General features: G+C 37.0%; 1 protein-coding gene across 3 annotated transcripts in view; it reads right to left on the bottom strand.

The window, feature by feature from the left end:
• The window catches only part of FAR1 (fatty acyl-CoA reductase 1), a 44,223-nt gene extending 19,192 nt beyond the window's left edge, over positions 1 to 25,031 (bottom strand). The window contains exons 1-9 of one of the 3 annotated variants that reach the window (XM_059708945.1): positions 25,008 to 25,031; positions 23,548 to 23,743; positions 19,116 to 19,291; positions 11,372 to 11,551; positions 7,568 to 7,745; positions 3,653 to 3,697; positions 3,404 to 3,531; positions 2,128 to 2,195; positions 3 to 174 (exon numbers count right to left, since the gene is read on the bottom strand). In XM_059708945.1, coding sequence (XP_059564928.1) covers positions 3 to 174; positions 2,128 to 2,195; positions 3,404 to 3,531; positions 3,653 to 3,697; positions 7,568 to 7,745; positions 11,372 to 11,551; positions 19,116 to 19,291; positions 23,548 to 23,736 — 1,136 coding nt within the window. In that variant the 5' untranslated portion in view covers positions 23,737 to 23,743; positions 25,008 to 25,031. Of the gene's footprint in view, positions 1 to 2; positions 175 to 475; positions 648 to 2,127; positions 2,196 to 3,403; positions 3,532 to 3,652; positions 3,698 to 7,567; positions 7,746 to 11,371; positions 11,552 to 19,115; positions 19,292 to 23,547; positions 23,744 to 25,007 lie in introns of all 3 variants that reach the window. The other 2 variants (XM_059708947.1, XM_059708946.1) reach the window with 2 other exon arrangements.
• Between the last annotated feature and the right edge of the window lie 1,228 nt (positions 25,032 to 26,259).

The following is a 26,259-nucleotide window of genomic DNA, read 5'->3' as shown; positions in this document are numbered from 1 at the left end:
ACCACGGTTTCTGACCTGTCAACCTGAGTGCAAGATCGTGCAATAATGCAGGTACTGTATGTCTGACACCCTTCCAATAATGAAGCAATAAGTTGTTGGAATACAACTTAATATTGGGGCGCCTGAATACTTGGTTTAAAGGATTCATCTTGAAGAAATGATTTAGATAATATCCTGTAGGGAAAATAAGCATCAAAGCATTTTGAATGTTATTTGTTATTCAGAAAAAAATACCTAAAGTTAGACCTAGAATTTAGCACATGATAACTTATCATCGAAACTTCAGAATAAACTACAGTGAATTACAACACTACCTTTGCTTTTCTGACAAAATCTTAAGTTCAAGTCTTCTCACTCATAAAAGGCCATTAAGCCTTGTAAGCATAAACAAATACAGAGTTAATAGGCATTTTAGTGTAAGCAAGGGTTGTTTAACAGTCAGAGGAACAGATAAGACAGAGCTAGTCACCATTACCTTGGGCTTCTTCCAGTCATCCTGAGGTAGATATCATACAGGAATGCTGGGGCCTTATGGCTTACAGCAATCCAGTAATGATATAAAAGGTGATTGGAGGTTAGATTTACATTGGGCCGTCTGAAGGCCTGTTCGAGAGGATTCCTCTTGAAAGTGGAAATTACATGGTATTCTGAGGAAGAAAAGTTGTGTAACAGCTTTGATAATAACCATGTAATGAAGTTTTGAAAAAAAATCATGTATTTTACAAAGCAAAATATTTTACCAAAGATGTCAGAGTTCACTCATTTAAAAGACAAACTTTTCTACTCTCTAAAGTAGCTAAGAGAATATGAGTATTAGACTGCTGAACTCAATTGGTTTTAGAACTGCCACTGTTTATGAATTTTATTTAGATGAATTTTTGCTAAAATTTACTCTTAAAAATGCTTTTAATATTTTACGAATGTCAGTTTACAATGTCACTTTCTCTGTTTCACCTCTCACAATAGCTTCTTTCTTTCTGTTCCTCTTTTCAGATTCTTATTATAGTACTTACTTAAAAAAGAAAAATCATCATCCTTTGCTTATGAATAATTAAGTTGCTCAAATTAACATACATCAGCACCTTAAAACAACCCAAATTAACTTCTGCCATAATTTTAGTCTATGCAATGTCAACACAATCAAATCTATAATCATCTATGTTAATACTTCAATGAAAATGTATATTGAGATATTCACTAAAAAAATAGTGTTCAACTTAATTTTTAAGGAACTTTGGAACATAATGAGAGATTACAAAACAACACCTCGTATTTAAAGTGTTTTAAAATTATTAAAAGAACTTTATGTAAATAATTATCATAAAATTAGAATCTCCCTAGATTTTTTTTTTTCCCTTTGTGCTCTAATGGCCAATCTTTAAGTTGAAATAAAAATGCCCTAGAAAAACCTTAGGATAAAGAACATAAAAGATTTACTATAAAATCAAAATTGATTTACAAGGATAACAAAAATTTTTCAATTAAAGGTAAAATAAGACCTATTACTAAATCAATGCAATAAATATTTTTTTACTTTAAATTTTAAAACATAAACTAACAATTTAAAAATGATTCAATTTCAGTAGGCTTTAAAGTTATACTAGCATACACACTACCCGCTATAAATTTATAAGTTTAAATAGATTAATTAATGGAAATTATTTTGGCAAAATGTACCCATCCTACTTGCTAACTCCATTTATTACTCTTTGGGCCACTAGCTAGTTCCTGAGATATACCAACTCTTGTAGTTGGAAGTGCTATTTACTGCTATTTATTGCCTACGGACAGGCAACATCAGCACCGAGAGTGCCCACGATAGAAAAACGCTGTTTCCATGCCACAAGTACCTATAAGGGTTGCTGCAAATAGCAACAGAAAAACAGTAAGGGTCAGATAAGGGTGGGGCAAGGTGGGATTATACAGCAGGATATTTTTAAATCTGGAAAACACTATTAAGAACAAGGTAGTATTGGTAGATATTCTTAAGATGGCAATTAAAATAAGACTAAATTTGGAACTCAATGGCCTTAATGTCTCACGGGTTATTCTGACATTAAAACTCAGATAATATTTTAAGTTCTTTAAGATTTATTCTAATATTCAAAAACACAAGTAAAATCATACCAACTTCACCCCAGTGGAAAGGATTAGTGCTGCCTGTTGTGCAATTATACACCATGATGTTCCTTGGTCTGCAAAAACAAAGATCAAATCAATGAAAGATAAAAGCCAAACTTGTCCAATCTAAATCTTACATGATTTCAAGTAGGAAAAAATAAGGATGGTACCTTTGCTACATTTTTTAAATTATCCTTAAAAGATTTACGACTTTTTCCCCTCCCCTACCAATATTTTTTTTTTTTTCCCTACCAATATTTTTACTTTAAAAATACTTTTTTATATTTTTCTTCCTTGTATGAGTAGAAGTGTGTTTTTAAATGTAAGGAAAACGCTCTAGCCGGTTTGGCTCAGTGGATAAAGTGTTGGCCTGCGGACCAAAGGGTCCCAGGTTCAATTCTGGTCAAGAGCATGTACCTCAGTTGCAGGTTGGGGCCCTGGTTGGGGCTTGTGCAGGAGGCAACCAATCGATGGGTTGATGTTTCTCTCTCTCTTTCCCTCTCCCTAAAAATCAATGGAAAATCCGGTGAGGATTAACAAAATAAATGTAAGAAAAACAACAAATAATCTCAGATCTTCCTATCTCCTTCCCATTTTCAGAGGCTTTATTTGAAAATATCATGAACTGATTTCCTTTTACCAGAAACCATATATTCATATAATAATATCCCTTTTTAAAAAAATAAAAAATACTGACTTCAAAAATAACAGCAGTTTAGTCATTAGAAAACAAGTTAATGAATAGCTCAAAGTTTAGGTGTTACCTGTAATGCTACCACATTTTAAAAGGAGGCTCCATGAGTTGATTAAAGCTGCTCCAGTGTGACATGTTTGATTTATATAAAAAATTCTCTGTGAATTTTCAGCTCTTTATGCCAAGTTCATACCACACTTTAGTTTGGATTAAAAAAAATCATCGGTTGGAGGTGGGTTCATTGTTACTACCTAATTAACTTGCCTATCCTATAGTTAGTACATGAGAGTTCATGTTAACTCGTAATTACTGCTGACAGGACCACTTGCTATTATTGCCTGTAATAAGCCAACTGGAATTGATATGCAGGGTGTCCCAAAAAAATATATACACACTTTAACAGCAGATAGCTTAATTTTGAAAATGAAATGTATTTTAATGAAACTGCCTTCCTAATTATTCAATGTATACATTTTTGGGGACACCCTATATATTGATATGGGAATGTCAGGATTGAGGGATTAATATTAGTCAATAGCTCTGTTTTCCCTTCTCAGTTACGATATATTTAACAAGCAACATTGTCACCTCATATACCTATTAACTCCGGAATACCAGGCTGCTGCAAGACTCGTGTTGACAACTACATCTACAGGAACAAGATCTGCAAGGGCATTGTTGGAGGCACGCATTGTTCGAAGAATTCCTTTCCCTGCCTTTGTTAAAATTAAAAACAACACCTTAAGATACATAAATCAGAGTGCATATATGTATATAAAGGTATACAGAAAACAAAAGAAAATATAGAATATTAAATAAATCAAAAAATGAACTTACCGCAATAAAGAGACCACTTGGTCCATTAAAGTTATCAATCCATCCCTAATACCAAAAAGAAAAAAAGTAGGAAGCTTATAAATATTATGAAGCTAGGGATTTATTACATGAAATCTGCAACTCCACACATATATTTGGTAATTTTATTCTAAAAACCAAAAATTAGACTAGATTCAGGTCAGACTATTTCTCCTCGTCTTAAATAGAAGCAATTTTCTCTGGGATTGCAAATGGCTAAGTAAAATAATTTTCAAGGGATTACCTACTCTTCTAATTCTCTGTAAGGAGAATTTTACAAAAAGGAGTTTATACCTGTCAAATGTTTTTGTTAAACAAAGCCTGTTCAAGTTTGGTAAATTATTCTCAAAATTACTGAATAAAACAGAGGAAAACAGAATTGTCAAAGCAACAAAAGGCATTCACTTACTATCACAGAAACCTAGGTTTTTCCTAAGTCAACTTGTCTGTTAATTTATATCTATGTTTGCTATTACTCCAGAGATTCAGAAATACCATAATGCCTTCCTTTCCTATATATCAGAGAACTCTCTCATATCTTTCTTAGCTTGTGATCTCTACAGGGAAGCATCTACCTCTTAGAAGGCTTGCCTCCTTTTGGTACTAAAAAGCAAATGAAATAAAATAAGATCCTGAATATTTTCATCTCTATTCCCTTCACTTCTGCAAGGGAAGCTAATCTATATATATAAAAGTGTCCCTCTGCCTGTCCGGTTGCTATGATGCACACTGACCACCAGAGGGCAGATGCTCAATGCAGGAACTGCCGAGCTGCAGTGACTCGGCAGCAAAGGTTCTCAGGTGATGCACCCCAAAACCAGAGAGGAGAGAGCCCGATTCCTCGCAGGGCCGCACAAGTCTACCTCCAGCCATGGGTTATGCTGTTGCTGGGGCACTGTCAGCCCTGAATCTGGTTTACTGCACACTTGCATTTGCGTTCCACACACTGTATGACAGCAACTTTGCAGAGTACCCTCTTGCACTCTGGAACTCCTCTGGGGATGTTCGAGAGCCAGTTTTGGCCTGATCCCCATAGGCCAGACCAAGGGACCCCACCTGCTGGAGGGACCCCGCTTACTCCGCCCAGGAGGAACCATGGGAGGTTGGCTCCAGGGTGTGTCTGGCTCATCTTGCCCAGTTGCATCCCACTGGCCATCTTCTAATTAATTTCCTTTCAATGTGCACAAATCCGTGCACTGGGTCACAAGTCAGTAAATAATTTTTTTTTTATTAAATCTTTATTGTTCAGATTATTACAGTTGTTCCTCTATTTCCCCCATAGCTCCTCTCCACCTGGTTCCCACACCACCCTCTACCCTTACCCCCACCACCCACTGTCCTCATCCATAGGTGTATGATTTTTATCCAGTCTCTTCCCTAACCCCCCACACCCCTTCCCCCCTGAGAACTGTCAGTCCACTCCCTTTCTATGCCTGATTCTATTATATTCACCAGTTTATTCTGTTCAAATTATTCGATTTTTAGATTCACTTGATAGATATGTATTTGTTGTTCACAATTTTTATCTCCTCCTCCTCCCCCTCCCCCTCCAACTCCCCCTCCTGCTCCTCCTCCTCCTCCTTCTCCTTCTTAAAGGATACCTTTCAGCATTTCATATAATACTGGTCTGGTGGTGATGAACTCCTTTAGCTTTTCCTTATCTGTGAAGCTCTTTATCTGACCTTCACTTCTGAATGATAGCTTTGCTGGTAAAGTAATCTTGGTTGTAGGTTCTTCCTATTCATCATTTTGAATATTTCTTACCACTCCCTTCTAGCCTGCATAGTTTCTATTGAGAAATCTGACAGACATATGGGTACTCCCTTGTAGGTAACTAACTGTTTTTCTCTTCCTGCTTTTAAGATTCTCTCTTTGTCTTTTGCTCTTGGCATTTTAATTATGATGTGTCTTGGTGTGGTCCTCTTTGGATTCCTTTTGTTTGGGGTTCTCTGCACTTCCTGGACTTGTAAGTCTATTTCTTTCACCAGGTACCAGGTAGGGGAAGTTTTCTGTCACTATTTCTTCAAATAGGTTTTCAATATCTTGCTCTCTCTCTTCTTCTGGCACCCCTATAATTCAGATATTGGTACGCTTGAAGTTGTCCCAGAGGCTCCTTACACTATCTTCATATTTTTGGATTCTTTTTTCTTTTTGTTCTTCCAGTTGGGCATTTTTTGTTTCTTCGTATTTCAAATCTTTGACTTGATTCTTGGGATCCTCTAGTCTGCTGTTGGGTCTCTGTATAATATTTTTTATTTCAGTCAGTGTATGCTTAATTTCTAGTTGGTCCTTTTTCATATCCTCGAGGGTCTCACTAAATTTATCAGCGGCTTCTAAAAAATTCTTGAAAAACCTTAAAACCGTGGTTTTGAACTCTATATCCAGTAGTTCGCTTTCCTCCATTTCTGTCATTTGTGACCTGTTTCTTTGTCTATGAATTTTTTATGCTTTCCTGTGTTGATGGAGTGGCTTTTTGTGCTAGGTGTCCTATAGTGCCCAGTGGCTCAGCCTCCCCAATTACCTAAGGTGGACACTGTTGGTGCATCCCTTTGTGGGCTTTGTGCACAGTCTGGTTGTAATTAAGCCTTGAATGTTGTAGGTATTCCTGGGAGGAATTGACCTCCAGGCCAATTGGCTGTGAGAATCAGCTGTGTCTACGATGGGAGAACTTCTGTGCTGGAGACACCCTTCTGGGGCAAGACTTGTTTCAGTGAGGCTTTGGTGCTCACTGAGTCTGCCCCCTGATAGTGTCCCTTATGGATCTGAGGAGTTGTAATCCAGATGGTCCCACTCTGACCACTGGGTACACTGGCTCTTGGATCTCTAAGGAGGTGCTAATATAGCCTCTTCCTGAGGCTACCCAGCAGGAGCTATGGAGAGATCTGCAGATTCCTTTTCCTTGTTTGGGGTTTGGAGGTGCCCAGATGAGGCCCAGCTGTGAAGTAATGAAGCTGCTGTGGGGCCTTGGGTCTTCTTTTGGATGTTCTGGGTCTCTCTGACCCAGCTGCAGTTAGTTAAGTAATTTTAGATTGCCAAGGGCCAGAGCATTAATATGCAAAAGCCTCTGCACACAGCTTGGGTGGGGCGGGGTCTTGGGGAATCAACTGGGCAAAGCAAACAGCTATGGCTGATCCTCAGCCCTGCCCTAAGTGGTCACGGTTCTCACTGTTTCGCTGCAAGCACCTCTGCGAGAAAGCCGCCCTTGTGTTCCGGCCCGATGCCAGACAGTCCAGTTTCTCCCCGTATGAGTCTGGGTCCCCAGAGACTCGCCTGGAACTGGTGTTCAGAGCAGTTGGGAGCTTGTGTCTCCCTCCCGATTGAAAAAGACAGCTGCATCCTCAGTTGCCAGCCCTTTCTGCATGCACCTCCATACCTCTGCACTTTACGTCCACACCGCACCTCCTCTGAGTCTCAGTGTGCTTTTCTCTTTCCTTCTAGTTGTAGAATTTCCACTTGGCCAGCCTTCCTGTGGTTCTGGATGATGTCCGTTTTGTCTTTTAGTTGTATTTTTGAAGTGGTCGTGTGAGGCAGCAATTTCCAGTGTTTACCTATGCCGCCATCTTGGTTTCTCCCCAGTAAATAATTTTTAAAGCCAACAAATGTTGATGTATCAAAAGTCCAAGCTCATCAATCACAAAGAAAAAATATAGGGCAAGATCGCCTTTGATCGAGATAACATCATAGTCCCGATTAAGATTTTTAAAATGTGAATCTGCATTCCTAAGCAAACATTATATTATAAATAAAAGTACCAATAAATATGACTTTTTCTATCAATGAAAACAGCTCTGCCATATCAAGTCATATTTAGTGAATAACATCTGCTCTTAAATAAAAAACTGCCAACTCTTTTAAAATTTTCAATTACAATTATTTAAAAGATTTCTAACAACTTACTGGAAAAGGTTCTTTCCAACTGGCACCAACAATTGATGGTCTTACAATTGCCACATTTAGCTTTGCTCCTTCTTGTTGTACAACATATTCTGCCAATGCTTTCGTGTATATGTATGTATTAGGTCTGTCTCCTATCAATTTGGGCGTGATATCATTTACTAAGCCATCATCCATCCATCTGGTAAACAAAGAAAGCATGCAAAAATATTTTCAGATGTTTTACTATAAAATAAAATTTAAAAACCTTACTTTGCATATTAAAACATATCTGTTGCTCTGACCCAAATGATTTGACAACTCTTACTAAAAATATACAAGTTAGTCTTCCTTTCATTATACATCAAATACAAGTCAAATCTTATACCCAATTTCTATATCCAAAAAGGTCCAAATATCTAGAGTTCTTTCATAAATCACATGGTAGATAGCAAAGCTGATCTGAACTTATTTATGATCTTTTTTTTTGAGAGAGAGAACTCACTTAGTGTGACTATTCATTCCAAAATATATCTGGACCCATGGGTTTCAGATCAGGAATTCTATTTCAGATTAGGAATTCTAAGCACCATAACATATTACTTATACACATCTGCAATGAATATACATTTACAATGAATAAAAAAGATCTAGTAATCTCAATATTACTGAAAACTGTATGTTCTCACTAATGAGACTAACAGAAATTAAGATAAACAATAAAATAAAATGAATCATGCTGTAAAATTTAATTAGGGCATTTCCATCTGCAGCTATTATTTTTAGAAACTTCTTAGTGTTTTTCTGAGTTTTTTGTGTGTTTGTTGTTTTTTATTCTCAACAGAGGATATATTTTGTTTTGTTTTAATTTTTAGAGCGGAAAGGAGAGAGAGAAAGATTGATCAGTTGCTTCTTGTACACAACCAGGGATTGAACATGCAACCCATGTATGTACCCTGACCAAAAATCGAACCTAAGACCCTTCAGTGCATGGGACAAAGCTCCAACCAATTAGCCGGACTGGCCAGGAAACCTTCTCAGTGGTTTACATGCCTCTGGCATGAAGTACAATATTTTGGCTGACACTTGTATTCATCATCCAGAAATTAGTGCAGCTTGGAGATTTCCTACCATCTTCTACCCCAAACAAGCCTGTCACGAGGTGGGGTCTTAGGAATTTGGCTGTTTTTATTTTGCTGCTCAGAAAACTTCCATTCCAGCTTCGTCCCTCTTTTGTGCTGGAATTATCCCTTCCCACACACCCCTCCTTTTACACTTCAGAGTTTTTCTGCTGCAGTCCAAAAGTATCCAAGCCAAGCCTAATATAAAGTAGAAAGTCTACCTGGGAGCCGATTCTGTTGGTAATGTGGAAATTACAAACTCCAAGGGAGCAAAGGGGCTTTTCAATGTCATATGCTTTAAGAAACAGGGACATTCTACTCTCTCTAAGGCCTTGAACTGATTTCTTCCCCTTATAAAATAGTATGATAAGCTAATTTTTAAAAAGAAATGCCATTAAGTATGTTTCACTGTGGTTTAAAATTACTAATGAGCTCATGCCTTGGCCAGGTGGCTCAGTTAGTTGGAGGGTCGTCCCATACACTAAAAGGCTGTGGGTTCAATTCCCAGTCAGGGATACCTAGGTTGTGCGTTCAATTGCTGGTAGGGGCACTTATGGGAAGCAACTGATCAATTACTAGATCATTTCTCTCTCACATCAATGTTTCTCTCTCTCTCTCTCCCTTCCTCTCTCTCAAATCAGTAAAAACATATCCTCAGGTAAGGATTAAAGGGAAATAAAAAATTACTAATGAGTTCTAGAAAAGAAAAATATTATTTGATTTTGAGTCTTACATATTTTTAAAAATTAGTTGTGAATGGGTATAAAGTACGAATATTTTGTTTCTTTAGGGAGGACATGTTAAAAGGGTCTGAGGGTTTGGGATGAGAGAAGTATTTTGCAGAGCTATCAATGTCCAAATAATTAAAAAATAAATAAAGGTATTTATTTATTTAAACAGTGGAAAAATTCAACTAGCAACCTACTATGAAATTATAAAATTCCTTACAACTTTCTCAGAGTATCTGAAGAAAAAGTCTACTCTGATAATCTGTAAAAGGAAGGTTATATACTAGGTGATATGTATGGTCTTTCCCAGTCTAAATATCTGATTCCAATGTTATATATTTATTTTCTGATACTTTTCCCTTACTGTCTATAATGCTACACATGCATAACTGTATATTCAGTATACTGTCACACTCTAATGACAGCCATGCTAACTGATGAGGAAGCATAAATTAGAGATTATCAAGATAAATTTTCCTTTGTATGTGGATGAAAGGAAAAGAATACTAATAAAATTGAAGGGCAGTTGCTAATCAACTTAGAAAAACTCCAGAGTGGAGACAACTTTTGAAATATGGAAGAGATGTTGCTACATTAAAAGAAAAAAAACAACAAACTGGCTAAATTAGGCCAGTAAGCCTAACCACTAACGTGAATTTACAGATGCAATCCATGAGTTATCCTAAAATTATCTGTTAGCCAGATTTCTTTGTAAGCAAGGAAAGAAGATATAAAATTAGAAGGTTACATGCTCTTTTTTTCAGCAACTTAAGTGTTTGGATATACTAAATACTAATAAGAGAAAAAGTAAAAAGCTTCATTAACTTCCACTCAACTTTTCCCAGAGATATTAACAACTTCTGCCTACTGACCTAAGAAGAAAATGAGGAAGATATTTAGGACCATCTAAGAAATGGAGTCATAAAACAAAACCAGGGAATTACCCTAAGAATGTCATAGTAAACTCACATGTTTATTAACTTCATTATAACCTGTCTGCTTCCCCATAGTGATTAGCAGAAAAGCTTTAAAGAAAAGGACCTACATGGCTATTTTAGGAGAAAACTTGGAGAAAGAGCTAAGAACACTCTCTACAGCACTCTTGGGGAAAAAAGAATTGGACTGAGAAAGCAGGAAATAACTAAGGAGCTGAAATGATAGAATCTCTGGAAAGAAAGATCTGAGGAGAAACAGATAAGAAAAAAGAAGTAAAAGACTACAGTAATATTATATGAGGATTAACAAATATGTGAAGATATGATGGCTACTGGAAGGGTTTTATAATTATAAAAGAAAAAATATTTTTGTTTTTGCTCTGATCCTGTGTTACTTGTTTCACCTGATGAGAAAGCACAGGCTGAACAAAGCAAATGAAATCTTGGCCATGGAATAAGCATACTTCACTTAATCCATATCCAAATATTTATCATGTAATAGTTGTTGATAGGATGCTAGTCCTTAGAAAGATAACAGTGACACTCAGAGTATCAATTAAAGGACCATGACTCCTCTGATTTCCCTAATAACTAAAGGTACCTCTACAGACATACTCCATTGGTTCATAATAAAAAAGATAATCTTTTAATAAATTAGAAACTTGAATAGACAGTCATTAGTCCCTGTGGTATCAGATACTTAATCACTAAGATTGATTCTTTGGGAAACAGAGGCCCTAATATCATTGATGAGTCTGTTCAAAGGCCTACTTCCAACCAACACACCTGATCAAAAGAGAAAGCTCCACACTCCAACAGTCATTTAGATATAAATCTATACAGTAAAAAAACATAGTAAATATGTAATAACTTGTTAAATAAAAAAGAGGTGTGTGTGTGTGTGTGTGTGTGTGTGTGTGTGTGTGTAAAGGGATGGGGAGAGAGAAACTGAAATTGACCAAGAAATACATATAAATAAACTTGGATCCAAAGTCCAAAGTTTTAGGATCAAAGTAAATGTATATAAATTTCAAACAAACATACTCTAAAGAATCAATTAGTTTCTTGGGATCCACAGGGGGTGGATAGACTACTTCTTCAATATGCTTTCGATTGCAGTAAGCATATGCTGTTGACACATGCATGAACACTTCCAGATTCTTCATTTGTTGTGCAAGGAAAATAAGCTGTCGTGTAGCGATCACATTTAACTGAACAGCATCTCTGTAAAAGAAAAAGTGATAATAAAAATTAGAAAGCTATGTCATTTATTTATCTGCTAAAATAAATCTTATTTCCATTAAAGAGAGATTGAGAGACAGAGATTGTTTCTTTACAACTGATCCCTTAGCTTTGATTTTGTGTATTTTATTTCAATATGAAGTACATCCATTCTATCAGTCATGTTTAAAAATAAATATTTTCTGTTTATAAAATAAATCCCACTAGAATTTTTAAATAAAAGTACAAATTAAAAATTTTAAATTACTCAGAAATAAACATAGATCATTTCTGCATCTCTGGCTTTTCAGTACCCATTTTTAAGTCATGTTAGACTTCTTTTGCATCTTGACTTTTAAAAGTATATTATTTCATGATATAGATGTACCATAAGAAGAAATTAGAATTGTTAAGTAATTTTAAAATGCTAAAGTAGAGTAACCAATAAAACTCAGAAATGTTCAATTGCACTAACATATAACCAAATAAGAATATGTTTATTTCTGTCTTTGTAGCAATTAACCCAAACATCTTAAGACTAGTTACAAAAGGGGTATTATAATAAAACTAGAGGCCCAGTGCACAAATTCATGCACCAGTGGGGTCCCTCGGCCTGGCCTGCGGGATTGGGCCGAAACTGGCTCTCCGACATCCCTTGAGGGGTCCTGGATTGCGAGAGGGTGCAGGCCAGGACGAGAGACCCCACCGGTGCATGATCGGGGCCAGGGAGGTTGGCTAGCCAGGGAGGGACCTCGGGAGGGCTCTAGGGTGTGTCTGGCCCATGTCACTCAGTCCCAATCAGCCAGACCCAGCAGCAAGCTAATCTACAGGTTGGAGTGTCTGCCCCCTGGTGGTCAGTGCACATGATAGAGAGTGGTTGAGCAGCCTTAGCATATCATTAGCATATTACGCTTTGATTGGTTGAATGGACAAACGGACGATCAGACACTTAGCATATTAGGCTATTATTATATAGGACTAGTACATATTTTACAAGACACATGCAAGACCCCAAAGTGATCTATATATTCCCTTCTTGAAATTTATTAGAAATAATTCCACAAATACAAAAGTAAATATGAAGAAAAAAAACAATTAAGCATCATCTAGTAATAGCAATAGCCTAGAGAGCCAAATATTCACTAGGAATAAAACAATTTAATAAAGTAAGCATTTTATCACAATGAAAGAATATAACCATTAAAATAATTATGAGAACTATAAAACATGGAAAACTCTAGATGAATATTGAAAAATACATACATTATGAAATGAAGCAAGATTAAGAATAAGACTCTGGAATAAGACCTGGGCTTAAATACTAGCTTAGCCTACTATCGGCTAGGATTAGGTGACCTGGTAAAGTCATTCAACCATTCAGGCCTGTTTTCTCACCTGTTAATGGGAATAATAATGGAATATATCTAATAGGATTTGTATAAAATTAAATTAAATAAATAGCTTATAAGTATTTAGCATTAATCCTAATACAGTCCCAAACAACCATTCAATAAATATTATTTAAGGTAATAAGATGTTGGGTAGTTTTTGCTTTCTGTTAAACTTATGTTTACAGCTTGATATTTGAGGGGGAAAATATTTGAAATACTCAATGGCATGGTAATATATTGTAGGTGACACTGTAAGTGATATGACTGATCCAAAAGAGCCTAGGACAAAGTACCAGAAATTATACAAATGTTAGTTATTTATCTAGTTAACATACTAAAATTAACTTAGAGAAAAAATTTGTTCTAACCCAAATTTTTCAAACAGAAAGAAATTAAAAATCCCTAAATTTGCTATACTAAGTAAACATCACATAAATTATGCTATATCAACATGATAGAATATCACCATATTATGAAAATTATAATTATTAAAAAATTAGAATAGGGAAGTTGTTTCTATAAGTAATGTAGAAATTCTATGTTTACATTTTATGTAAAATATATGTTCAATGATAGACTGCAAGAAAATTTTTAAAAAATAAAAAGTTTTGAGTACTTTCTAAAATTTTTACATTTTCAGTATTTAAGAAAAAAAATCCAACCCTTTTAAGGGGCCAGGATTGTCACAGAATCTGGCCCACTGGACAGCAAAGCAGTGATTTGATGTCTATCGCATTTGCAAAAACAATGTTTTGGAAGAGGTATACAGAGAACATTCTGTTACAGGTTCCTAAGGACCGGACAACAAGTTCTGGGTCACCAGGAACAAGAAATAATTCATGAAAGGAAAAACTCCTGGGCCTTATTTTTTTTCTCTTAATTTAATAGTATCCAAGAGCCTATGAAACATACTAAAAGTAAAATTTTTAAAAGTGAAGTAATTGGGTTGGGGTCTTACAATCATGAGTGTATCTTTTTCTTCCTTATTTGTACTGGGGGGGGGGGGGTCTGTTCAAATGGAAATCATGCAGAAAAGACCTTTCACAGAGAGGATACTATCCACTACTGTAGGGCAATGAGCTCTTTTCTTTTGCATTTGCAAAACAATAGGTGTAAGGGTAGTAATGTTTTGGGAGCAGAACACAAAGGATATTCTGTTACAGGCTCCTGAGGATGGTGACAGAGTTTCTGGGTCATTGAAAATAAGGAATAACTTGAGAGAGGAAACACTTCTGTGCCTTTCTATCCCTCCCCCGCCCATCTGTACCTGAGAGTCCAAACCTGAAGGCATTTTGTGCCAACATAAGTAACTCTTAGTATCACTGCCAGGCTAGTAACCTCACTCTGTTACCACCATCCAATTTCTACTCCACTGAAATTCAGGCTAAGACCCTGACATGTTTGATCAGAAATAATGTAGTACTAAACAAAAATAATGTCATTATATTTTGGTTATCTGGAGTCATATATGCATACTAAATAAGAGTGACTTTGAAGTAGGTGTGGGGTGGGGGGGGGGGGGGTGTGTGAACAAATCTTTGTAATTATGGTCCATCATTAATATAGACACAGAAAGCACTTTTTAAAAAAAAGAAAAAAAATTGAGCTTCCAGTACATTTTCTTGTTCACCTGTCTTCTATAGACATGTTGGGTTGTTCAAAATCTCTGCTGATAATACTTCTAAGTCTTTACACCAAAGATCTCGCACTTGGCATGACAGACACCTGAGAGCTTATTAAAAATGCAGATTGCACCCAGCCAGGTGTAGCTCAGCGGTTGAGCATCGAGGAACCAAGAGGTCATCAGTTTGATTCCCGGTCAGGGCATATGCCTGGGCTGTGGGCTCCATCCCCTACTAGAGACACACAGGAGGCAGCCATTTGATGATTCTCTCTCATCACTGATGTTTCTATCTCCCTTCCTCTCTAAAATCAATTTTTTATAAAATGCAGATTGCTGGACCTCATCGTCAAACACTTGTTAATATCTGAAGTGAAGCCTGTGCAACTGCATTTTAAATAAGTTCCCCTCGCCCTAGCCAGTTTGGCTCAGAATTGAGCCCTGTGGACCTGAAGGGTTCCAGGTTCAATTCTGGTCAAGGGCATGTACTTCGGTTGCAGGCTCTTCCCTGGCCTTGGCCCTGGTTGGGGTTCATGCAGGAGGCAATCAATCGATGTCTTTCCCTCTCTCTTCCACTCTCTCTGAAAATCAGTGGAAAAAAATATCCTCGGGTATGGATGAAAAAAATAAATAAGTAAATCCCCCTCATCCCCACCTCTGAGAAAATACTATCCAGATGAGATCTCAATATTGTTGATTTTTAAAAACTTAATGAAGCTATAAACACAGATGTCTAGGGACCAATGAATCAGTCTTAGGGTTGGGGACCCAGTCACCTATAATTTATATGACAGCCAAGGCTCTGCTAAAAATGTGGAGTCCTGGGTATTATACCAAAATCAGAGGATCTAAAGTTGGCATGTACAGCCAAAAACTGTGCCTTTTAACACATCTTCCAAAAGTTCTTAAGATTCGGAATACATTCTATAGTTTAAGAATCAATGCCCTTAGATGCAAGTTTCTTGATCTTTTCTAATAATCAATCTCTACTTCCACTTCTTTCTGAACACCTATCACAGCCCTTAATGTACACTTTTCAGTAACTCCTTATTTTCTATCTATATTATGGTTCTTTAAGCATATTTTTACTCCTATATTAGGCTGTATGGATTTTGCAAATAGGATCTGTGGGAAATTTATCTTGGTCTCCCCCAAAATATTGAGTACAATATGCCATTTTTTATTTGTGGGTTAACTTAAAAAGTGGTTATAAAGAGTAACTGTTTTGTTAGTAGTTATTATATACCAACCTATAGTGTTTTAGAATGTCTGGCTCAAATCTAATGTTATAGTATCACCATTAAAATTGCTTCATAGAAAATAATATCAATGAAGAGGCGCTTTGGTCAGCAAACCTACATGCCTTGACAAGGAAGAAAAGAACAATAAATTTTCTTATTCACCTATCTACCCCATCCTCTATGGTATCTCCAGTAAAAGAAGAAAGAATACTAATGAAAATATTTCCCTTCCATTAATGGTAGCCTTGCTTACCCCCAGGGAATAGAAAGAAAGAAAAAAGGTACCCTGAAAGTACTGTACTTTGATGAGTTTCACTCCAACTAATGTTGCCTGTTCAATGAGGACTATACATACCACAATTACCTAGTATTTATGTACTTTTTCTTAAAAACATTTTCTTAAGGCTGTGTGAACTCTTTCTTTTGGTTATGAAAAAGTAATAAAAAATAATAAAAGCTAGAACTGTGGGGTGGGGGGGGAAGAATATCTGTTAGATTAACTATTTCATACTAAAAACCTACCTGTAATTACACTATCCAAATATAACTGGAAAGTATCAAAAGGCATTATCTATAAACATATACACATATACATACACACATGCTTTTTGAAAATGTGATTATACAATCCTATCTAATAAAGAGGGAATATGCTAATTGACCCTCACACCTTCGCAAAGATGACGGGCCCATAGCCAATAAGGAGGGAATATGCTAATTGACTGCCCCGCCCTCAAATATGGCAGCGCCCACAGCCAATAAGGAGGGAATATACTAATTGACTGCCACACCCTCAAAGACGGTGGCGCCCACAGCAAGAAGGAGGGAATATGCTAATTGACTGCCATGCCCTCAAAGATGGCAGCGTCCAGTCCCCTCAACCCTGCCGCACGCCTGCCTCCGGAGTCCCTCAGTCCCCTCCACCCCTCCGCCACCTAGGGCAAGCCCGAGGCACAGGCAAGTCTTGAATGGCGGCTGCCCAGCCGCCCAGGGTTGGCCGAGGCTTGCGCTGCCGGCAGTGGCAGCAGCAGAGGTGTGATGGGGCGTCACCTTCCCCTGATCACCGGGTGGCCTCCCACCCCTAAAGGCTCCCGGACTGTGAGAGGTGGCAGGCCGGGCTGAGGGGATCCCTCCTCCAGTGCATGAATTTTTATGCACCAGGCCTCTAATCTATATATATATAAAACCTTAAAACGCAAATAGACTGAACAGCAGAACAACTGAACAACTAGTCGCTATGATGTGCGCTGACCACCAGGGGATATGGTGGAGCAGGTGAGCAGGGATCCCAGACCAAGACACAGCACCGGTCACTGTCATTGGGGCGAGCCTCTGGTGGTTACTGAAAATTCTTTGTTCTCGCAAGCTGTGGTCCCACCTGGCGCTCGCACCTGCTGTTGGCACCAGCCCCACTTGCACCCGCTGCCGATGCCAAAGCTGCCGCTCACACCCACTGCTGGTGCCCAGCGACAGCCCCAATCACTCGGCACTGTCAACAGGTGCGAGTGGCGGCTGCCAGCCCCAATCACCCCTCAGGGCTACTCCACCTCCCACTGCTCCTAAGGGGCAATCAGGGCCGGCAGCCACTTCTCGGACCCGCTGCCAGTGCCAGAGCCAGCACTTGCACCCACTGCCGGCACCGGCCCCACTCGCATCTGCTGTTGGCACCTGGCGCTGGTCCTGATGGCTCGGCGCTGTCAGTGGGTGCGAGCAGCAGCTGCCCGCCCCAATCGCCCCGAGGGCTTCTCCACCTCCCCCTGCTCCTGAGGGGCGATCGGTGCAGAAGCCACTGCTCGCACTCACTGACGGCGCTGGCCCTGCTCACACCTGCACCTGGCACCAGCCCCAATCACTTCGTGCCGTCAGTGGGTGCAAGAGGGGCTAGCGCCGTTAGCGAGTGGAAGCAGTGGTGGCAGGAGTGGGGCTGCCAGCAGACAGAGGACCAGGGGCCATGGCAGAGGGGCCAGGCGGGGGCACGGAGGATGGGCCGAGACCCGCCCTTGAGCCCACCAGACTCGTGGCCCACAGATCCTTTCAAGGTGCATGAATTCATGCATTGGGCCCCTAGTAGTTCTAATAAGATTCTTTTGTCCCTTTTCAATCATGAACACGTAACAGCTACATAAAAAGAACTAAAAAGTAAATAACAAATTACAATCACTGGATAATAAACAATAAAGTCAAGATTAGAATTAAAGTAAGTAATTCCAAAGCTCATTAACTTTTCATTATACAATGCTGCCTCAGCTTCCTCAACTATAAAGTAGATTTGCCCATACTACTACAGTGGGTAATGTTATCATGGAGTAAAATAATAGATGAGAAAATAACCTGAAAACTATAAAGCACTATTACAGAAATATAAGGGACTATTTAAAGTGCCCTCACCTGTGATATTGGCAAAACACATTGTAATGCTTTAGTAGTGAATTGTCACGTTATATAATGTTAATTAAGGTTTATACTTCTATATTAAAGACAATATGGGGAATAATCTCAATTTAATTAATCATAATTTAATTAAAAACATTTTAAGAAAAAGGCCTTCAAGTAATTGTGAAACCTACAGAAGTCTGCACCAATTTAACTGGCATAAGACCATACAATTTGATTAATATTAACATTAAAACTGTATTTTTGAACATACCATCAAAAAGAATGTTTTGAATTAAACAGCACTGTTTGAAATTAACATGTTAATTTTTATAAAAATTAGTAAACATTTAGAATTTTTTAATTGAAACAGGCATCTAAGTAAGCCCAAGTTATTTTTCAAATTAAAATTAGGTTCAATGTACCTTGTCCCCAACACTGCTAACAAGGTTTTAAAACTAAAAAAAAGGCATGACTTAAATTTATAAGCTGATTTATCTTATTCTACAAACATGAGCCTAATTGCTTTAAATTTTCAGATGAATATATGTGTATAGAAAAATAAAGCTGCTGAGGTATAGGCTTCTGAAAGAATGGAGGTAAGAGGAAACAAACACTATTAGTTGTTAAAACTAACACTCCTACCCAAGGTGAATATTTTTTTCTTCTGTATTTACACTATCCAATTATAACTCCTATGTCTTGCCTTTCCCTGTCCTATATTAAGATGCATGGCAACTTCTAATAAATATACACTAGCTACCCAATGTTTTTAAACTGATAACAAGAAAAAGGAAATTCTTTTCTCACTATGTAGGATACTGAAAGCTACAAGCGACAGTTTCAAATCATTTTCAAAACAATTTGACTGAAAAGTAGAATTCAAATTAGATCTTTTAACCATGCTTAAGTTCAAATATCAGAAAAATACCTTTACTTACCTTAAATTTTCATTAAACCTTACAGTAGCTGCACAGTGAAATATAATATTGGTAGAATCTATGATGATCTCTTTATCTTCTTCACTAAGAGCCAGTTTAGGTTGGGTAAGTTCACTGTTGATTGCTACAATTTTTTCCTTAAAATCTGGATTTTCATCTCTCAATCTGTCAAAGAGCTATCAAAGGGGGAAAAAATGAGTTTAGGGCAGTACTTTTCAACTTTCTAAAACACATGATTTAGAAATTCTTTCCTTAAAGTATGAACATTTGCCCCTATCAGGTATATTCATAAGAAGGTATCATCAGCAGGCTGTTCCCAAATGATCTAAGCGACACTGTACACTCTTATTCAGCAGCAGTTTTCAAATGTGGTCTAAGGATCCTAGGAGTGCCCAGGACTATTTTAGGTAGTGCACAAGGTCAAAATTATTTTCATACTATCACTAAGACATTATTTGCATTTTTCACTTTCATTCTCTCACAAGTGGTAGAGGAATTTTCCAAAAGCTACATGTGTGATGATGTCATCACTCTGATGGCTAATGGAATGTGTACTTGTATATTCTTTAAAGTTTGTTTTAATTTCTACTATGATAAATATCAGTAAGATAATGAAGCAAAGCCTCACAAAATGAAACCTCTTTTAAGTACCCAATAATTTTTAAGAGGGTAAAGGGATCCAGAAACCTAAAGTTTGAAAGTCACACTGCCTTTAATAAACAGTCTTTCAACCTATTTGGCAGATATGGAAAAGTATAGCCACATGGTAATGATATCAATCTGCATTACACTGCAGTCAATTTATCAATTCAAATAATTTTCTCAAGAGTTAGAACTCAGTCCATCTCACTTCTTGGGGGAAAAACTGAAATGAACTTGGTACCTCCCATACTTTAAGATGGCAAATTCTTCACCGTTATTTTGTTTATGTTGGTAAATATTGAAATATTAACTCCCATTTTACTTTTAAAAATAAGTTCCTAGAAACCTCATGTGGTAATTCTTTGAGTTTATACCAGCTACACTTTTCTCATATTTAAATATAAATATTTATTTGTCTGAAATCCTCTTCCTCAAGTCAAAGAAACAAAAATTTAAAATAATAATAAACTAACAGTTATTATATTTTAGGAGGCAGAAATCTCAACGGGAGAGAGGAATATTGGTAGAGAATACCCTAGCACTTACTGTTTACTTCACATGCTTTATATAGCTCCCAGTGTAATAGAAATCACAGCTTGTCCTGATGCTCTTTCCACCTATCTAGCAGTTCCCATCTCAGAGCCTTTGTCCTTGCCATTTCCTCTGCCTGGAACACTCTTCCTCTACATTCCCACAGGGATTCTTCCTCACTTCATTCAAATCTCTGCTCAGATATCACCTCAGAGAACTCTTCTGACCATTGGATCTAAAATAGCACCTCCATCACTTTCAATCTCCTTTATCTGCTTTACTTTTCTGCACAGCATGTATCACTATTCAACATGGTTATGTATTTATTAGCTTGTCTCCCTAACTCGCCAAATGCTGGGACTTTGCTGATATATCTCTGTTAACCTGAAGAACCCCTACTATACAGCAGGATTCCATGTATCTTTGTGGTGGGAGGGAAGAACACAAGTGCTTAAGAATTTGGGGCAATGAGAAGAACATTACAAAAGTGTAATTAGCTATATGAGTTATACTATCACCGAGTAAACTCTCAAAAGAATAGATCTATTTTAAAAACAGTAATTCAGCCCTGACTGGTTTGGCTCAGTGGATAGAGCATCGGCCTGCGGACTCAAGGGTCCCAGGTTCAATTCCGGTCAAGGGCATGTACCTTGGTTGCGGGAACATCCCCAGTAGGGGGTGTGCAGGAGGCAGCAGATCAATGTTTCTCTCTCATCGATGTTTCTAACTCTCTATCCTTCTCCCTTCCTCTCTGTAAAAAATCAATAAAATATATTTTAAAAACAAACAGTAATTCAGAGAAAATTAGTTTTTCCAGTAGAAGTAAGAATTACTTAAAGTGTTCATGTGGGGAAAAACTGAATTAATGAAGTGAAAAGTGGAGACAAAAGTATTACTTTTATTCTTTAACTCCCTATTAATAGTATCAAATAAATTATTTTAAAAGGAAAAACTATTAATTTATACCTCACTGGTAAAACCGTGTGGGTATAAGATCCTCTCTTTATAAGGGGGAAAAATATAAACGGGGAAAACATGGATGTTTCACACATAAGTGAAGTTCATCTTTCTGAACAAAAATTGTATTTGAATGGAAATCATTCCCAAACAATAAATATCTCAGTAAAGAAAACATTTTAAATATAATTCCGTCTTTTAATTCATCCTAAGTCACCATGTTAATATTGGTTACTGTATTTTATTATAATGCTGTGATGTTCAGACAATTAAGAAGTTATATTTTAATACCTCTGAACTTCTATACAGGTCTCATAGATTATTTTTTCTCATAATTGTTCTTCTGTTATCATACTTTATCACTCCCAGGAGATATGCTTCCCATTACTGTCCTAACCCACAACCTGACTCTTCTTCCTGCTGTGTGTTACCTCTGTTATTCTCTGCCCTTCATACTCTTCTTTTCTGCTCTTTGTCATCTTCTCTTCAAATTTTTGTCAACTTGGGCACGAATTGCCATTAGCTTCGGGAAATTAAGCTACTTTCACTCAGTGTACCAGCTACAACTCTTGCAACTAGTAAGCTATGCAACTCTAAAGACTATTTCTCCCATTGTACCACAAAGCTCTCCCATCACCTTTCCCTTACTTTCTTACCTATTGGTGAAGTAATGTTATAAAATGGGAAAATAATAGGGACTTGTTATCAAGTCATTTGTGTTATCTCCACCATCAGCTCCATAACCTCAGATAAAATTATAACCTCTGAGACACACTGTCTATATTTGTAAAATGGGACCTAGCAACATCTGATCTGAGCATAAGCTATAGGTCGAACGCCAGAATTAGATATTGGCTCAAACACTCCCTAACTATATGACCTTATAAATAGGAATAACACTAGACTTACCTTAAAGAGTTATTGTGATAATTAAATACATATGACGTGCTTTGCACACAGTTCCTGGCATACAGTAAGTATTCAACAAACTATTAACTACTTTATGGATTTCTAGTAAAAGATGAAAACACACTGGAAAATAAATCATGTCTAATAAATTATTTATTGATTAACCCTTGAGAGTGGTAAATTTATAATTAATCATTATATCTTTTGACACTTTTCAGCAATCTTTAACTCAGAGTGATTTAGAGGTTTCTGGTTTTGTTTTTGAACCATAAGTCACTGAGGTTAAAAGATATCATATACCTACCCAATAATTAAAAAATTACATAGATCAGTGGTTCTCAACCTTCCTAATGGCGCGACCCTTTAATACAGTTCCTCATGTTGTGGTGACCCCAACCATAAAATAATTTTCGTTGCTACTTCATAACTGTAATTTTGCTACTGTTATGAATCATAATGTAAATATCTGATATGCAGGATGTATTTTCATTGTTACAAATTGAACATAATTAAAGCATAGTGATTAATCACAAAAACAGTATGTAATTATATATGTGTTTTCCGATGGTCTTAGGCGACCCCGGTGAAAGGGTTGTTCGACTCCCAAAGGGGTTGCGACCCACAGGTTGAGAACCGCTGAGACATAGATAATTACACTAAATTTACTATGAATGAATGTCAGATAAATTCACTCATTTTTAGAGAATTCAAAAGCTTATGACTAAAATAATTTTACTCCAGCTCATTTTGATTTTTTCTTAGCAATACAAGGGTAGGCAAAAGTAGGGTTATAGTTATTTGCATAAAAAATACCATAATTAATAAATAATAATACAGGAATAAACTCACGTTTCACATACTCACAACTGTAAACCTTCCTTTGCCCATCCCTGTATTTTTCTAAATTTTTAAAATGTGTGACATATTCTCTGTATTCTATTTGACCCTTCTGTCATCATGTTCTTATTTGTCAAATAGAAGTATGTGACTTTGCTACCCTTTAATACTGTTGTAGGTAGCAACCAGTGCTTACAAATTTTTAAGTTATCAAAGCACAGTGTCTCACAGCATAGGAGATCATTAGAAATGACCTCTTAATTATGATTATATTCTGAAGTCTACTTAAAATAGCTAGTAATCACAAATAATCTTACTCAAATTTTCTAAAAACACATTAAATATCTACCATAAGAGTAATTTAGAACTTGTTATGTAATTTTGCCCATCACAGAGTAAAGCTTTTTTCTTCTACTGATCACAAGTCATCAAACTGATTACCCAGTTTGCTGCCATTCTTAGGGTAATCTTTATTAATTTTTTTCAGGATACTGAAGAAACATACACACAAACACCATACTTTTTCCTCTCCTCCAAATGATTATTTTCCACTTACCTTGCCACTGATGATTTCTTCTACTCGCTCTTGGGGTGTCTGTCCAGCTTTCTGCCTCACCAAAACATATACTAAATTCACCTTTGGACAAGACCTCAGCAACTTCTCCAGAAGTACCTTTCCTAGGAAACCGGTAGCTCCAGTGAGGAGAACATTCTTGCCTTCATAGTATTCTGGGATTGAAACCATTCTGATCCTAAAGAAAACACAAGTAAGCATCAATTCAAAGATTTATGTTCACTCTTATGTACTAAAATCTCTTGGTATTCAAATAAATATTTTAAAGGACAGGCAAAAATCAAAGTTGAGTGTTAACAAAAGGAGACCTTAACCTCTGGTTCATTGTAGTAAGGTGGAAAATAAGGAACCACAACTATGGCTTCTAATCCCTGTGTTTTCCCCCTGGATCACCTCAGACAAGTCACTCCTCTGGGCCTGGGTTTCTTTAGTACAATTTGTACTAGATGGCTTATAAAAAGTTCTTCCAGCAGTAAGAACTCAAATCTTCATTTAAACCTCAGTTAAACCCAAACACGAATGAATGGTGTCTCTCTGTCTCCAAAAGGATTTATAACACCAAATAGAGGTCAGCAGCAAGACTCAATTGCCCAGCTTGTATAACATCGCCAGGTGTCATATTCACCTATCAACCCCAGTTGAAACAAGAAGAGGTAACACCAAGTCTTTTTTCCTACATCTCTACAGTGACAATATATCCAAACGGTGCTTCAATCTCCCTTTTAAAAAAGCCATAGTAGAACATATGAGCTGACTTATCATCTTTATCGAAATCCTACTCAAACAGCAGATAAGACAGTATGCTAAGAGAATGAACAAAGAAAAGAACCATGAAAATGGGGGGGGGGGGGGGGGGGACATGAGATGCAGAAGGATTCATGCAGTATGTCACTATGCAAAGCTCAAACACATTCAAAACAATGCTCTTTATTGTTTAGAAATACACACAATATTAATAGATGCATGAGAGGGAGTGTAATACAATCAGAGAAAAGAATAAGGAGCTTCAATTGTACTTATTTTTTATTTAAGCTGTGGGGTAGATACATGTGTTTTATGTCCAAACTTTTCCTAACTGTAAGAAAATTCATGATAATCTGAAAATAAGAAATAGACCCATCAACAAGCAGGAAGGAAGGAAGAAAGGGAGGAAATGGAAAGGAAGGGGAAGGGTCAGGGAAAAGAATGGAATACAAGGGAAGGAAAGGGGAAAAAAGATAGGGAAGAATTTCTAACAGAAACATGAGACTAATTGGCTAAAGCTGTAGCAGAAGAAATAACAAACTGACCAAAACAAGCATACGCAAGGACTAGAAGGAAGCAAGAGCTGTCCCAACCCCCTAAACGCAAAACACCAAACAAAGGAAAAGAAGTTGAATTAAGGGAAATCAATGTATTACAAGTTGCTAACAAAACAGCAAAACCACTCGTGACAGTCTTACTTCCTGTATAAACTTTGGTTCCTCAGGCTTAGTATCCAGATCTGCGGAGAAGAGGATCCAGCATGGGGGTGCTAAGGATAAAAGAGAAGTAGGGCTGAGCTTCAGGTTGTTTCAAACATCCGCAAATGGAAGGTGGGGGATCAGAAAAGGAAACAAACACAACCAAAAGAAAAAGTCTTCATAGCACTGGAGCCCCAGAATAAGGTTTAGGTCCCCAGTCTAACTGGCTGCTACTAGCCCTTAAAACAAACTCATGCAGAGCTCTCAATCAGTAATTCCATTTCGAGAAAAGTTCTTTTGGAGAAACAGATCTCAAAACACTGAGAAGAAGCCAATGTCAGCTACCAAAACCAACCTTTGTAAATATGAGCAGATAACCAACTATCACCAGTTATCTATGAAGTACTTACAAAATAAGATGGACCAAAATGAAAAGCAATAGAATCAACCACAAAGGAAACTAAGGTAATGAAAATTTTAAAGAGAGTTTAAATTCTAATAAATATCCTCTAAGCCACTCACAAGAACATTTGGATCCATAAAATAACAAACCACTATGAAAAAGGAACAAGAAATAAGACAGCACTTGGAAATCAGAAATTCAGTTGTATAAAGAAAATCCAATAAATATACACAAACTATTAGAATTATCAAGTGAATTTAAGGTCACTAGATACAAGGTTTAAACAGAAAAAAAAAGTATTTCTGTCTCCCAGCAACACACAGAAAACAAAGTAAAAAACATACAGACAACTATATAATACTATTCAAAACACGAAAAAAAAATTATAGAAAATAGCAAGTATAGTTGAGGATGTAGAAAAACTGGAACCCGTGAACATTGCTGGTAGGGATGTAAAATGCTTCAGCTGCTATGGGAGTTTGGCGCTTTCTCAAAAAATTAAACACAATTATATTACCCTGCAATTTTACTCCTAGGTTTGCAAAAGAACTGCAAACAGATCCTCAAAAAAGGACACATATGGGAATATTTGTAACAGCACTGTTCACAACAGGCATTTATCTTGTTTGGTTCTTTAGTTTCCTCTTCTCTAAAATAGAGTCAGCACACCCACCTGCCCTCTTCACTTTAGAGCATTTGCATGAGGACTAAATTTAACAACACATAAAAGACTGGGCACATAATTACATTTCCTTATTCCTCTTCCCTCAATATCTCTGACAGTGATTCTGTCTGATCCCTAGGTAGTCAGTCTAATCTTTAATATTTCAGTCTAAAATCTTTAATGGT

Source organism: Myotis daubentonii, chromosome 9, assembly GCF_963259705.1.
Source record: "Myotis daubentonii chromosome 9, mMyoDau2.1, whole genome shotgun sequence".
In the NCBI taxonomy this organism is placed as follows: domain Eukaryota; kingdom Metazoa; phylum Chordata; class Mammalia; order Chiroptera; family Vespertilionidae; genus Myotis; species Myotis daubentonii.
This window is presented reverse-complemented; position numbering and strand designations above follow the sequence as displayed.